Raw genomic sequence first — 15,230 nt, 5'->3', positions numbered from 1 at the left:
AACAAAATAAAACAGGCTGCAGTGAGACTGTCCATATTTGAAAATAGCAGGTTTGTGCATTTAGTCCTTCTACGGCAAGCTCTGGGGTTTAGTGTTGCTGGAGCCTACAGGAACAGTGCTTCGCGGCTCTGTTTTTTCTTTGAGTGACGATTTGGATATATGCAGTTCACATAATCCGGTCGAAATTAATATACATAAACGCTTGAAGGTCCACCCATTACTAAAAGTCATGTCATCCATTGGAGACAATAAAAACTAAAGTAATGATCAGAGTTGTCAGATTGAAATCTAAAGTGTGCTGATGGATTCACATCCTCAACTCATGCACTGAGTAACATAATAAGTAATGTATACAATACATGGTAATTGTAGGTTTTCTACCTCTTGAGCAAAAGCAAATACCACAGTCTTTTTGTTGTTTATGTTTTCTCTGGTCATGTAGCACCAATTTAAAAGTATGTGTGTCATTCTACTGCATAGACAGCCATATTTCATGAAAAGACCATCTTTCCAGCGGCGATATACTTCTTTTGTAAAGGCCTGACATTTGATTTTGCCAATGTTTAACTATAAAAACTCTTTCCAACTGATTTACCAGACGGTTCAGCAAATAAACGGATTGTTCCTGGATTAGTTTCTCTTCAAATTAAAAACTATAAAACATGTCTGTTTGGATGATAATTTACTGAGAGTTAAATCAAAATTGTCCTTGTCATTAGACACGGCAACGCAACATCATTTCCTGTGTGACTATTTTATAATGAATTCCATGTGCAGACCAGGAGAGCAAATGTTCTTCTTGGATGACAACAAAGCGTTTGTCCATCCAATTTATTGTTCCACTTCACTACCACTTAAACTTTTCTGCATGACGACTATATAAATTCTGAGCTCTACCATAAAGCAGCACCACTCATTGTTTGTGAAACAAATAGCCATGGAAAAACTGAGAGGCACCGTACCACAAAAAGCACCATATTAAATTTTTGGATTTAGAGAGCTTTAGTCAACATTGATGCAATTTTCACTTTCCGTTGGTGCTCCTCACCGCAAAACATGGGCAAATACAACTCTTTGATATTAAACTTTGGAGTTCAGACATGACAGAAGCTCATAAATCACACTTGAGTGGAAAAGACTGGCCAGAACCGAGGAGTGGGGGTTCCCTTTCAGCCCTGTAGGATTTATCTTCTTTCTTGGGTTTAGAAATTTTGAAAATGAAGATAATAGGATAGGCATGGCTCCTCTGCAGCACTTTATCTCAATGGCTCCTAATTGACTTCTCTGCTGCCTCTCTTTCTCCCTGTCCAAGGAACTCACTTGCAAATCCAAGACTACAAAAATATAAACACTGGAGAATATACTGCTCCTGGCAGAATGACAACTCTTCGTAACTTCTGATACTGTATGCTGCTCGTAACCAGGCAAAGACTTTTTCTGTGCCCTTTTCTTTGGCGCACGCTGCTTTGACTATGCCAGAAAATCTGATTTTAATGGAGAGAATAAGAGGGATGAATATGAAAATCAGACCACCAGACAGTCAGAAGTCATAAAACTTGTAAAGCTTGAGGTAATGGCTTTTACAGAAGAACTGTAATACATTTTAGATCATTGTTTTATCCTCGTGGTGACCTCTTAACCTCTCTCTTTTCAATATTTTCTCAATATATATACAGTACCTATACATACAGCGAGGGTTTACTGTCCATGAGAAATTTATGTCTGAGCTATTGCAGCACGTCTTTTCCATCAGTTAAGCTGTTCTTACCGTTCTCTGGCTCCATGTAAAAGCCTTGTAAAGGAGATGAAAGCAGTCTGTAGGTGATCTTTCCATTGAGTCCAGAGTCTCTGTCGGTAGCGGACACAGACAAAACTAACGTGTCTGCTGAAACCAACTCTGACAACTCCACCTTGAAGAGAGAACAAATGATGAGTCACATCTGCAGCAAGATCATAATGTACACTCTATCCAGTCCAATACCACTTTCTAGGGTTAATAAACATTTATTAATGCTTTTTAACTCAGCATTTGTAAGAACAATTTTTTGGTGGCCAGATCTGAAAAATCTCTGTGACTGTTATATAACCTTCTTCACCAGAATTTTGTCTTTTTAGTTAACTGGGACTGTGGAGCGCTGCCCGCTTCCTTTTGGCAACCATGTTAAGCAACTGGGCTGTTCATACAGGATGCGCCATGGCCCAAAGCTCTGTGGCAGGCTTGCGATTTGCAGCTATAGTTTAGGCATCTGGTCTATTTTTTCCATGAGCCACGAGTGAATTTGGCAAGAAAACACAATGATAATTTATTAAGAATGACATAAAGGATATATTAGATATAATATAAATGATCTGAGCCTTATAAATTATAGAATATGCGTCCCATGCTTACTTATTCCACATATTTGTCAGTTGTGTATAATCAGAGAGCGAGAGATGAGCACACACACACACACACACACACACACACACACACACACACACACACAGAGCCCCTTACCCTAACCTTAACCATTACAACTACTGTAAATGCCTAATCCTAAACCTAATTCTAACCTGCACCCTTAAATCAAGTCTTAACCCTGAAACAGGCCTTTGAAAAAGTGAGGACCAGCCAAACTTTGCAAAAATGTCCTCACTCTGTTGCTAAAATATGTTTTTTGGTCCTCACTGTGTAGCATGTACAAGTACGCACACACACTAATAACCAGGCTGCTGCGTGACAACTGGCATATTGGGGCATTTTCGTTTCCAGTGTGAACATGGCGTTAAACTAAGGAAAAAGCTGCAGGGCATCTAGAAAAAAATCTTAAAGTGATAATTAAAACTTTTAAAACTTCTGAGTTGCTGGATTGTTGAAAAATGTGTTTTCAATGATTTACTAATATTATAACTATACACCTGATGGCTCATTATAATGTGAGAAGCTTGTGACACTTTATTAAAAGGGGTACTCCAGCAAAGTTCAGTTTCCTAAAGTGAGACAAAATAACCCTGATGATGTCATCTTGGATTGGGTTAGAGATTTTTGTGTTAAGTAAGGGGGGACCTAATAAATGACGTTTTTCCTATTATGAGAAATGTAGCATCAAGTGTTTTAGGAGACTGACTCATGCTAAGGACTAAAGTCAGTGTATCTCAACCCGTGCAGCTTTAATTTTGACAGATCTCTTTGTAATCTCTCATATGTGAGCTCCCCAACTTCATGGATCATCAGAACCAAATCATCAGAATAGCTCTTAAATGACTAAGGCCCTTTCTAATAAAGTATCAAAATTCGCCAGTTAGCTAAAAAGATAGACCAACATATGCTGATGGATAATGTCCATCAGACACATGGATTTTTATTACCTGGTCACCCAAAAACTGACCCCTTAACATCTTTAACATGCATTAATAAACTTATAATTCATTCAACATTTATTACGACTTATATATCCTGAATAAGGCATGCCTTATCATAAGGTTGTTCCTTTGTTATTTTACCATAGCAACATGCATATACCGTTTTATTCATGACTTGTTGACACTAACCAGTTGGCCCTCTGCCTCTTTATCGATAAATATATCATCTGTACCTGGTAGGAGACCTTGGTGAAGACTGGAGCGTTGTCATTGACGTCAAGCACTTGAACTTTGACCTCTCCTGTGGTCTGGTGGAGGGAATCAGATGCCCAGACTGTCAGCGTGTACTCTGTCTCCTCTTCATAGTCCAGGGCTCGAGTCAGGGTGATCACACCAGTGTATCGGTCAATAGCAAATGGAGCATTGGTGCTGCTGTTATCTGAGAAGCTGTAGGTGATGGTTGAACTCAGGTCCACGTCGTTTGCAGTCACCTGGGTGACCATGTAACCTGCTGGCAGATCTACAGCAAAACAGAAGACATCACAATAAGTCCATGTGTTTGTATCTGAAAGTGTGTTTATCATTGAGAGCAGTGGGGTTGGTCTCACTCTCTGCTATAACCACAGGCTCCATGGGGGGGATGGTAGGGCTGTTGTCATTGACGTCCACCACTTGGACCCTGATGGTGGTGGTGGTGCTGAGCGGAGGGTTCCCCCTGTCTGTGGCCTGCAGAACCAGCCTGTAATATAAAGGCAGTAAACAAATGATGCCACTTTGCATGTTCTGAGTAATGTGTTGATGCATTATGCTAGTTTGGATATTATCCAATTATAGTACTCTCAATAACAGAACTGAGCAGACATTTTAGGTATTTGTACTAGGGATGTCCCAATCAAGTTTATTTTTGCTCCTGATCTGAGGAGCTGCCGATACAGAGTGCCGATCTGATTCTTCTATTTTCCTAGATAATACAGCTTTATTTTGTTATCTGCACATCTTTCATGCAGATTACTTTAATATATTAGCCAATATTGGCTTTTTGCTTGTCAGGCTTTTGTTGCACTTGCAGTGGTTAAATGAGAGTGACAGTCAGAAACAACATGCCTCAGAGACGATAGTAAAATGCAAGAGACTCTCACACTGAGCTGAAACAAGTACTTTTAACTAAGGTAGATGACATAAATAAACAAAGTCTCATACTGCATTTTGCTTTCATTTCTGGCTTGTGGTATTTTGCGACAGGTGGAGTGCGGCGTAGAGGAAAGAGAGGTGTAGAGTTCACAATGGCTGCACTCCATGCATTTCTGTGCATGAAACCTTCACCAGTAAAATCACCTGTATGACAGCTGATGTAAATCAAAGGATTGAATTTGACCTTAGATAGATCAATATGGCCCATCCCAATCACCACCAGGACATCCTTAAGTTGTACTTTTGAGCCCATTTCGAAATCAGTAATTCCACTTTCACTTTTTCGACTGTTGTAATGGACTTCATTGAAAAGCAGGAATTACAGAGTAATTCAAGAGTACTTTTCCCTTGTCAGGAAATCTATCTGACAACTTTCTAATGAAGGAACTATAGGAAGTGTACAATCATAATGAGACTGCAGGATGAGAGGCCCATTTCTTTAAATTTGCAGATGCACTATGAGATCATTTCCTCTCACTCATTTACAGTAGACATGTTTCACTCATTAAACTACTAACCCATGCATGAGCTTGCAAGAGCTCTGTAGGACTGAAATATATTTCTGTAATTTGCAAGTGACAATTATGGGGTAAAAAAATACTAATAATACTGCCACCATTTGAAATGTAGTGGTCTCAAGTCACTTTGCTATAATTGGCCGCACAGTGAAACACTGGCCCTCTCATTCTGACTACAGACATCAGGAGTTTACTTCCCATACAAACTGTTTTAAACTAATATAGAAGTCTTGCTTCTATATCAACAAGGATAAAATAATGATTATTTTGTTAACTACGGCTTACAACTACGGGACCTGTTGGTGTGCCAGTGGCAAAGACCTATGAGATGTGTTATTATTGAATGCAAACATAATAGTTGTTAATAAATGGTTTTATGCTACAAAGTAAAACTCAATACAGCAACATAATACTTTTTAATATGTGAGGTGGGCGTACTTGTATGAGGGGGTGATCTCACGGTCCAGTAAGACATTTGTAGCAAGAATCCCACGAACAGAGTCCAACACGAATGCTTCGTTAGAGTTACCGGATACAATGGAGTACTCGATCTGCCCGTTCATCCCGCTGTCAGCATCAGACGCAAACACCTGCAGAAAATATGGGCACTGATTAATAAGATCTTATCACTAATATTACAACAAAATATATGATATACCTGCTCTGTATTTCTAACATCATAGGGGGGTTCATATTCATAGTAGCTACCTGCATGATGTATGTGTTGTGCACTTGCCCCTCCCAGACAGCTGTCCTGTAGTTGCTGTACTCAAACACTGGTGCGTTGTCATTCATATCCAGCAGGCTGATGGAGACCCTGCAGTGAGCTGTCTGCAGCCCACTGTCAGCCAGCACCACCAGTTGGATGTGAGGGCTCACCTCAAAGTCCAAAGAGTTATCTTTCTGTACACGGATCTCACCTGGGAGACAGTAAAAAGATGAGATACTGACCACCAAAAGATTGTGCATCAGAGACTAGTGTAGCCCGTTGCATTTCAAGGTTGTTTCTTAAATCAGATCAGGGAGAAATGAAGGCAAAGTAATGGAAAGAAAAACATAACTTTCATCTATTAAAAAAGGTGTTGACAGAAACACTTTTAGGTTCAAGTTTTTGTGGTAACCCGAAAAAGTATTCAGTTCTATGTCAGTATAATATTGTGTATTCAGCTCTAACTATGTCTGCGTCATTACTTCATGTATACATGAATCCAAAAAAGAGTTTGGGGTGGAATATGATAAAATCAGGAAGCCAAGAATCAAAACCCTCCAGGAAATACTTTCATACAAACAAACAGATGAAGGAGATAAGTTGACGGAGCATTTTGAAGAGACACAGAAAATAAGGAGCCCGAAATAGTTGAATCAAAATCTCTAATTTGTTTAACATAAACAATCGTGAGGACTAAAAATCAAAAGTTATTTTCTGGATACTTTGGTGGAAAATAAAATGGATGACTGAATGAGAATTTGTGCTATTAGCATAACTTGAATGATGAAAGCATGCATAATTTGTTCCTGTAAATACATAAGAATGCCATCTGCTAATCACAACCAGTGAACAACTTTGGATGGACGGCAAGAAAAACGAACAAAAGCATTGTTTCAGCTTTGTGTCTCACCCGTGTGACGGTTGATGGAGAAAATATGATTCTCGTTGCCACTAAATATGGTGTATGTGATTCTTTGTCTGCTGTTGCTTTGGTCACTGGCCTCCACTTTTGCAATCCAAGTACCTTGACAAAGAGAAAGTGGAAAGGTTGAAGTTTTTAATGGTGCACTCTTACAAATATGGGTTCTACAAAGGTTCTCTCTGGAGAGCTGATGTTCTACCCAACACCATTTGCTTCTGAAGAACCCTTTTTGGAAGGAGTTCTTTGAGGATTGTTGAAAGCATGGGTGTTGAAAAATCCTTACCCTCAGCATTATGATGAGTTTCGGTTCCATTATATCAATTATTTTATTGTTTCAGTTTGGTACACTTTTTAGAGCCCTCATGGGTGAGTTCTCGATAAAACCCTTGGATTATAAAAGGGTTCTTTGTAGAACCCCCTGGGTAAGCTCTTGTGAGCACCCTTTGAAAGTGGAAAGGTTCTGGATGAAACCCACAGAGAGGGCTCTGGGTGAAGCCATTACACCACAGAAGGGTTCTCTGTATAACCTCTCGTAGGGCGTTGTTCCTGTTGAATTGGGTATAGACCAAATTACTGTGACATCGCGCTAACAACAACAATCACTTCCGGGTAGGAAAACTGGCAGTTACAGTTGTGGACACATGTAAAATATGCAAACTTCTTGATTTTTGTTTTAATTTCAAGCTCTACCTGTGACGTTTAAAGATATACAGTTGAACACAGTGGTCCGACCTATCTGACGATCCTGCTGTGCTTATTTTATGTGCTGTGTTGCTTTGTTATCATCTCTGATAAACCAAATCTATTGGCACGGAAGCTAAACAATGTACTGCTGTAGACAGGGGCTACAGCAATACGTATTTTGGCCATCTAAAAAAGTATAAATATAAGTGTAAGTGTACGCTGAATTTGAACATTAGCCTTGCTTTACCTTACACATTAACCAAAGGAAACTGCAGTGGACCAGTAACTTTATGTTCTGCTTCGTAAAATGACCGTTTCTGTCAGTGGAGTCCGGTGGCCTTGATAAAGCGGCTTCTGTTAACCGTGGGAAAAGACTTCCTAACCGCAGGGTAAAGCAGGGAAAATATTCTGAATGTAGCAGTCACTTAAACTGACATTGATTTTTTGGTGGGTCTTTTTTAGGTGGCTAAAAACTAACTTATTGAGGCAGCTTCTGCTCACCACCATTTGATTTTAATGGACATGACACAAGGATTTTTTACCCTTAAGTTATTGTAAATAAACACTGTGATTTGGTCTATAACCATTTTGTGTTGGGTTCTAGGTTGAACCCTCCAAGATTATCCCAGGAACCTATGGGGACAAGCCAAACCCTTTTGGTTCTAGGCACAACCCTCTTAGGGACTACCAGGAACTAAAAAGAGTTCTCTTGTGGGGACAAGCTGAAGAACCCCTACAGTTCTAGGCAGCACCTTTATTTCTAAGAGTGTATAAGTCATAACAGAAGGAATAGAGGTGGTAACACGTACCAGCTCTACTGTTCTCCTTGACAGTAGTGTTGTACACTTTGTTTGTGAACTGTAGTCCTTCGTGTTCTCCCTTCAGATGGATGAAGATCAGGCAGGTGGAGATTAAAGCAGGTCGTCCTCGGTCTGAAACCACCACCTGCAGCTTCCTCCCAGAGAAACCTGCTCTCACTCGTCTTCTCAGTGAAATCTCCCCCGACGCACTGTTGATGTCAAACAGGTTTTCCTCATCAGACAACATAAAATGTATCGTCCCATTGTCACCCTGGTCACCGTCTGTTGCTGTCACCGTGGTAACTATCTGGTTTGGTAGAGTCCTCATAGAAACCCATGCGTTCATTGGATTCTGCTCACAGACTGGTACGTTGTCATTCACATCCTCCACCTGTATGGTCACCGATGCCACAGAGCTCAGTGGTCCTTGAGTGCAGCCGTCAGTAGCCACAGCTCTGAGGGTGTATTGGGCTCTGCTCTCTCTATCCAGAGACCTTGTAGTGCGGATCAGTCCTGTGAAAGCGTCCACTGAGAAGGCCCCCTGGCTGCTGTCCTCTGTCAGAGAGTAGGTCACCTCTCCATTGGACCCCTCGTCAGGATCAAAGGCGCTTACATGCAGGACCTCTGCTCCTGCAGGTAGGCCCTCACTGATGGAGGCGTGGTAGCTCTTACGGGTGAAGGAGGGGATGTTGTCATTCTGGTCCAGCAGCACCAGCTGGAGTTGGGTGGAGGAGCTGAGTGGGGTGGGGCCATAGTCATGGGCCAATATGGTGAGTGTGTAATTTTGCTTGTCCTCACGGTCAAGGACCTGTGTGGTGCTGACAGCACCTGTGTGGCTGTTGATGGTGAAGCGGCCTCTGTAGTCCTCCCCTAAAGACAGTGGATAGAAAGTACAAGTTTATTCCAGTTTATCATTTCAGTCCATCGTGGTAACATTATACTCACCAAAATAACTGCTGAGATCTTGACATTGTTATGACTACATTTGAAAGGAGCAGTTAGACATTCACACAGGATGTAAACGAGGTGACAGTTTAGCCAGATTAAGTAAACCACTTTATTTGCAGATGAAACCTGAAATGTATAATCCCTAAAATGCACAGAAAAACTGTGCATCCACAACTATAACAAGTATAATGGCTCAAAGCTGAACCAGTAAGTTTGTCTGTCCTGGGAGGGATGTTTACAACGGACAGCTTGGGTAGCAGTTTTATAATTTGCCTCCATTTTCTTTTCCAGATTATTCTGGCTTACCTTGGGGTTTGTTTAAAACCTGTATGATGGCTTAGTTTCTTCCCCCTTTAGACTTCTTTATCACAATGTCAATACGTTCTAAGATGATAACTGAGTGTAATGGTATTACCAAAAGAAATGATATCCAAAACTATAAAATCATGAACCAAATAGTTTGATATAGCAAGTAATATCTAAGTTCCTCACCCAAAATGGAGTAGTGTATGGTTCCATTTTCTCCGTGGTCTGGATCAGAGGCCTGAGCAGTGTGGACCACCCCAGGAGGCAGGTTCTCTGGCAGGCTGATCTGGAAGGACGACTGCATGAACTCCGGAGGGTTGTCATTGTCATCAAGCACAGCGCACAGCACCGTGGCCGTACCCGACAGAGGCCGTGTCCCACTGTCGCGAGCCTGGACTGCAGACAGGAATCGAAAGGAAAACCTTACGCTCAATGTAGAAATCTCTTTAGTATTTTATTTTGATGAATACTTAGTAATGGAACCCGAAGACATTGCAACCACAGTCTTAATCACCACGACACCTCTTATCTGTGGTTCTTATTTACATCCTGGGCTTCGATACAAAGTAATAAAGGAACAAGACTAAGAGTTTACAGCCATGCTAGTATCTCTCTGAGGCTATACTTAGGCATAGTGATGCTTTGAGGTTAAGGCTGCTCTGACTGATCCGCCACCAATCATTATCAGCTGATATTTGCTCTAAATAGGTGGATGGGTGGCTCTATAACATGTGAGACAATTTATTGATTTGCTGCTAAAATGGCTTCCCCGGTCTGGCACAGGAAGGCTTTATTTCTTAAGTTCTAAGCTGCTCCCAAACACCAAGCGTCGGCTGCTATGGTTTAAGTTGTGTCTCTAGGAGCGAGAGTGGAATATGTTGCACATGTTGCCTACCAATAAATAGATGTCAATTCATGATACTTAATCATCTCTTACCTTTGATGCTAAATACACAATGCCATTAAGAATGGTTAATTACATAAATAATGCTACACAATAAATAGAAGGTTTCAAATAGAACCCGTATTGGTGATCATTATTTGACGATTCTGCTTTCAGTGATCAGTAATCTGCCCTAAAACTCCTGATCAGAGCGTCCTTATTTAAGGTAAATGCTAACATCAGAATGTTGCTCACAATGTTACCCAAAACATGCTGATTAGCAGGTATACTGCTTACCATGTTAACCATTTTACCGTAACATCCCAGCCAACATTTGTATGTGGGGCCCATGTGGGTAGTAAATAGGCTGAAAAATGGCCCCTATTGGATTGGTCATGTGTTCCATATAAGCCCCATGCCAATCGCCCAAATTGGTGGGTTTTCCCAAGTGGGCACCCAGGTGAGTCTTGCTGGGGCTGGCCAGGTACAAAGTAGGTATGGGTCCAAAATGGGCATCTTATCTGGGGCCCATTTAGGTAAATACACCCATGTGGGCAAATGTCATGGGACCAATATGGAACCCGTGGACAGTCCCATATAGGGCCCATTTTTCAGCCCATGTACTACCCGCATGGGCCCCAAATACAAATGTTGGCTGGGATGTTAGCATGCTAACATTTGCGAATTAGCGTTAAACACAAAAAAAAACAAAAAAAAAAACAGCTGAGGCTGACAGAAATGATGCTTGTTTGGTAGGTATTTCATCTATGTTGCATGCTAAACTTTAGACATGATAATGGTGCAAGAGGAAAAGTCAGCAGTTCAACAAAGTCTTTAGGGTTCATCCTCTGGGGATCATGGATATTGTACCAAGTTTCATGGAAAATGATCCAAAAGCTGTTGAGATATTTCGGTCTGTGTTAAAGTGGTGGACGAGCCAACAGGCCAAACAATAATGCCATACACAAAGCCGTACCACTAGCACAAATAATTATGTAATAGAACTGTTGGTACACAGCACAAAGAGGCCACAGACTCCTTCAACAGTAATTTAGGGTATATATCGTAAACATAAATATTACATTTAACGGTGTATGGAAACATTCAGGTTCAAGTCTCCGTCTCTACTGATCAAAGACTGAACCCAGATTAGATTTTTAACAGCAGTACAAACCCTAAGAATAAAAAAACTCCCTGTCAACAGAACACATCGTGAAACAGCTTTTAATACACGCTGAAAAGAACTTATTTTATTTCTTTCCAAATTCATCTACAGCCAGAGAAAATTGTCCCAGCATATTTCAGTATTTCTCAATAAGCCCTGCGTGATTCTGGCACTGCTTCAAGACATTCAGGCTTTCCTGTTATTATATTTTGTTATTATATTTAATTGTTCATCACACTGCTGACTGTACAAATATTATGATAAAACATCTGAAAGCAGTTTATCACTAAACACTGCTGAATAGTTTAAATGTAATTGCCTCGTATGCCCACGAGAGAGTGAAAGCAAACACTTCAAAAGGCAGAGGATGCAGTCAGTAGGGGTTAGATATACTGTACCTCAGCCCTTTAAAAGTCTACTGTTTCCTCAACATAAATCAATCTGCTGGATTACGCTGCGCTCGTACAAAAGAATTCTTTATGACTTTGGCTGAGAAGCATGGCAAGAGAGAAGGTAGAGAATGAGAAACAGAGGACGAGAGAAATATCTGCGTTCGATAGAGACTTTATACGTTTTGTTTTAGCAGCTTTAGGCTTTAGATATTTTTATAACCCTTTAGTAGGAAGATCTGAGCCAAGTATTGACTTAAATGTGAAGCCAAGCAGGAACACTGTACAAAGAACAGAATCACAGGCTCTCAAACAGCGTGTTGTGCTTATATCCTCAGTCTCTCATTGTAGGGGATTTAATTAAAATACATATTTTATTCAGGAATTCTTGATCAAAGGCATTGATGATACAGCTCTAGTTGGTCAACAGGAACTTTAAACTTACATCAACTCAATGCAGGCTCTTAACATGTGTCCATCTGGGGATTACAAAACAAACTTCTGGTGTATGACTTTCAGTGCAGCAGCCAGTTTTTTTTCTTACCCATCAACACCTGATTGTGAGTGACTGTCACCACTTTTCCCACCATGTTAACACTCACGTTTCTTTTTCCCCTGCCGACGTTGCAACACGCTGCTCTGATTAATTTCAGCAAAGAAAACATATGAAGTGATCTATCATTCAACTCACCTGATGAGCTAAATCAGGCAAATCGTGACACATTGCATCATCATCCATGGAGCCCCTAGATGGTGGTTTCAACAGTCATCTTACTCATTAAATAGGTGGCCTTTGCTGTGTGATGTGGCGCCACTGCTCTCTCTCCATGAAGCTTAATAAGCCTAAAATCAGATTCATTAAGTGTAATAATTTCCTTTGATGTTAGCAGAGGCACGGTTGATTTTCAAGAGAGGCGAGGAGCTTCCACGAAAGAACGCCTTGGGAAACATTATTTCAGCGTCTTTGACTTTATCTTTAACAACATTTTTAAAATGCTAGGATTTTCTTAAATCAAAAATAGACAGTAATAAGAAGTGGACATAACTACTGTGATATGTAAAACCTTTTAAAAAGCCTTGAGTTTGGTGTTTTGGCTGTTGCCATCTTGGTTTTTTGGAGCCAAAAGTGACCATATTTGAACAAGACAGTTGAGACAGACATGCATTGTTGCGCCTATATCTTGACTGAGAGAATGCCCTGGTAGTTACTTGTCAATGAGAAGGTAGCCATGCCCTAAAGTACACCCTGCTGTATTGTCTATTTTACCCTGAATGGGACCATACTTTACATCGACATCACCATGCTGTCATGAAGAAGAGCTTAAACCAGTGATTGAGACCATAAAGTCATTATGAAAATGTTTACTGAGATAGTACATCAAGTGAGAAGTGAAACAGACTTCTTTTTGCAGCCAGTGAAGTCGCCCCCTGCTGGCCATTAGAATAAATGCAGGTTTAAGGCACTCAGACCCTGGTAACACGGGTTTAAGTGAAGTGACAAACCTGATCACCCAAACTGCTTGCCAACAACAGGAGTGTGTTTCAGAGCAGTATTTCTATCCACACTTCTGTGTCTCGCAGGTGTAACACGTTTTAACTGTATTTATGTGTTTGTGTTTTACCTCTGAGAGTGAAGTGATGCTGCTGCTCTCTGTCCAGGTAGGAGGTGGTGGTGATCAGACCGGTGTAAGGGTTGATGCTGAAGAGCTCGTAGCCAGGGCCGGGCAAAAGACTGTACCACACCACAGCATTCTCCTCTGGCGGAGGAACGCAGAAGATTAATATATATACACTCCTATACAAAACAAATCCTCATTTCAAAGAATGTGAGAAAACCAACTAAAATAAGCCAAGAAAAAGAAAAAATAAGGTACCATTATTATTATTATGATGATGATTAGTGATTTATTTATTTAAGGATCATGCATAGGGCTGGGTATCGTTTAAAAATTACGATACAAGTACCAATACCAGTACCCTTAAAGGGATACTGATACAGGTTTTTAATGAGTTGGCCATTATATGAAAGGCTTTTTAATCTAATCTTTCCTTCCTCATTCTCATTTTTGTTTGGAGTGGCTGGATTCTTTTCCTGTTTGCAGGATACTGATACCAATGGAGTACTTCATTCCATACCTTTAGAAATAAAATTGATTGATTTATCGAGTGGTGTGTAGTCAAGCCATACTTTCGAACATTCTGCTGACATCTCGGCACACTGAACGGCCAACTCTGTCAAATATAACACGTTCAACTTCACCACACCACAAACTGTAAAGTTTTTAGCTGCTGCAGGAATGTGAGTTCCACACTGGGGACAGTTGGTTAGAGTCCAAATGCACAACACAATAAAAGGGCAAACTTTAAGCATCACATGGCTAACGCAAGTTATCGTAGGGTTGTTAATGACTTAAATGACAGAGTCGAGCCGTTTCTGCGTCGCCAAGAGCTTGTTGGTAACTTCAGCAACTTGTGTTGAATGTTAGCTGAACTAATCCAAAGGAGAAAAAGATTACTGATCCGGAAGGTAGACAGGATAGTCTGGGATCAGAGCCCCAGCACAAACAGGATCAAATGCTTGTATTGTTTAAATTGAGAAGTTTTGATACTGCTTGGTACTAGATTATTTCAGTTGATTCCTTTTAAAGTACTGAATACCAATACCCAGCCCTATTTCTGCACCACCTGGTACCCAGTATGTGCAGCAAAGTTGATCACACAGCCCATGGATCCACAAAACCAAAGAGAAAACATTTAGAGAGAAATGACTGAAACCAGGCGTTCTATTATAGCTGCCAAGTTAATAAATCTCTTGACCAGGGATATCAAACTCATTTTAGCTCACGGGCCACACACAGGCCAATTTTAACCTCAAGTGGGCCGGACCAGTAAAACCATTGCAAAATAACCTATAAATCACAACATCTCCTAATTTCTCCCTTTCTTTAAGGGTAAAGAAGTACATTCTGAAAACAGTCATCCATTTACAAAGCAGATGATGAACAGCCTGAAATGTCGAAAGAAAAATAAGTGCAATTTCAACAATATGTTCGAGCTTTTCCGTATTCAAATCTGTGCAGTAATGCTGACATCACCACAGCAAACTCAAGTGGAAGCTATTTGAGGAAGCAGATTAAGTTATCTCCTGTTTTTCATTTATAAATTAAAAGTTGGAGCAGTGCCTCAGCAACAGGGTTCCGCCAATGTTGCTTCAAGATAGAAGTCTGATACAGATTCTTTTGCACTGAAGCTACTGATGGACAACACTGTGCACAGTGTTCAACATCTTTAAATACGACTACAATAAGTATTCATTGTTTTTTTCAGAGAACTGTGTTCTGCTTAGGGTGTTAAAGCCTTAGCTCCCGAAACC

At 40.6% G+C, this 15,230-nt stretch overlaps 1 protein-coding gene across 1 annotated transcript in view; it reads right to left on the bottom strand.

Moving 5' to 3' along the window:
- The window catches only part of dchs2 (dachsous cadherin-related 2), a 42,351-nt gene that overhangs the window by 4,861 nt on the left and 22,260 nt on the right, over window positions 1-15,230 (bottom strand). Inside the window, exons 11-19 of the mRNA XM_049572584.1 lie at window positions 13,480-13,614; window positions 9,607-9,816; window positions 8,176-9,036; window positions 6,671-6,784; window positions 5,760-5,971; window positions 5,490-5,641; window positions 3,951-4,081; window positions 3,576-3,862; window positions 1,769-1,910 (exon numbers count right to left, since the gene is read on the bottom strand). Coding sequence (XP_049428541.1) covers window positions 1,769-1,910; window positions 3,576-3,862; window positions 3,951-4,081; window positions 5,490-5,641; window positions 5,760-5,971; window positions 6,671-6,784; window positions 8,176-9,036; window positions 9,607-9,816; window positions 13,480-13,614 — 2,244 coding nt within the window. The remainder of the gene's footprint in view (window positions 1-1,768; window positions 1,911-3,575; window positions 3,863-3,950; window positions 4,082-5,489; window positions 5,642-5,759; window positions 5,972-6,670; window positions 6,785-8,175; window positions 9,037-9,606; window positions 9,817-13,479; window positions 13,615-15,230) is intronic.

This window comes from Epinephelus fuscoguttatus, linkage group LG3 (genome assembly GCF_011397635.1).
Source record: "Epinephelus fuscoguttatus linkage group LG3, E.fuscoguttatus.final_Chr_v1".
Classification (NCBI taxonomy): domain Eukaryota; kingdom Metazoa; phylum Chordata; class Actinopteri; order Perciformes; family Serranidae; genus Epinephelus; species Epinephelus fuscoguttatus.
Note: the sequence above shows the minus strand (reverse complement) of the source record. Positions and strands in the feature narration are given on the sequence as shown.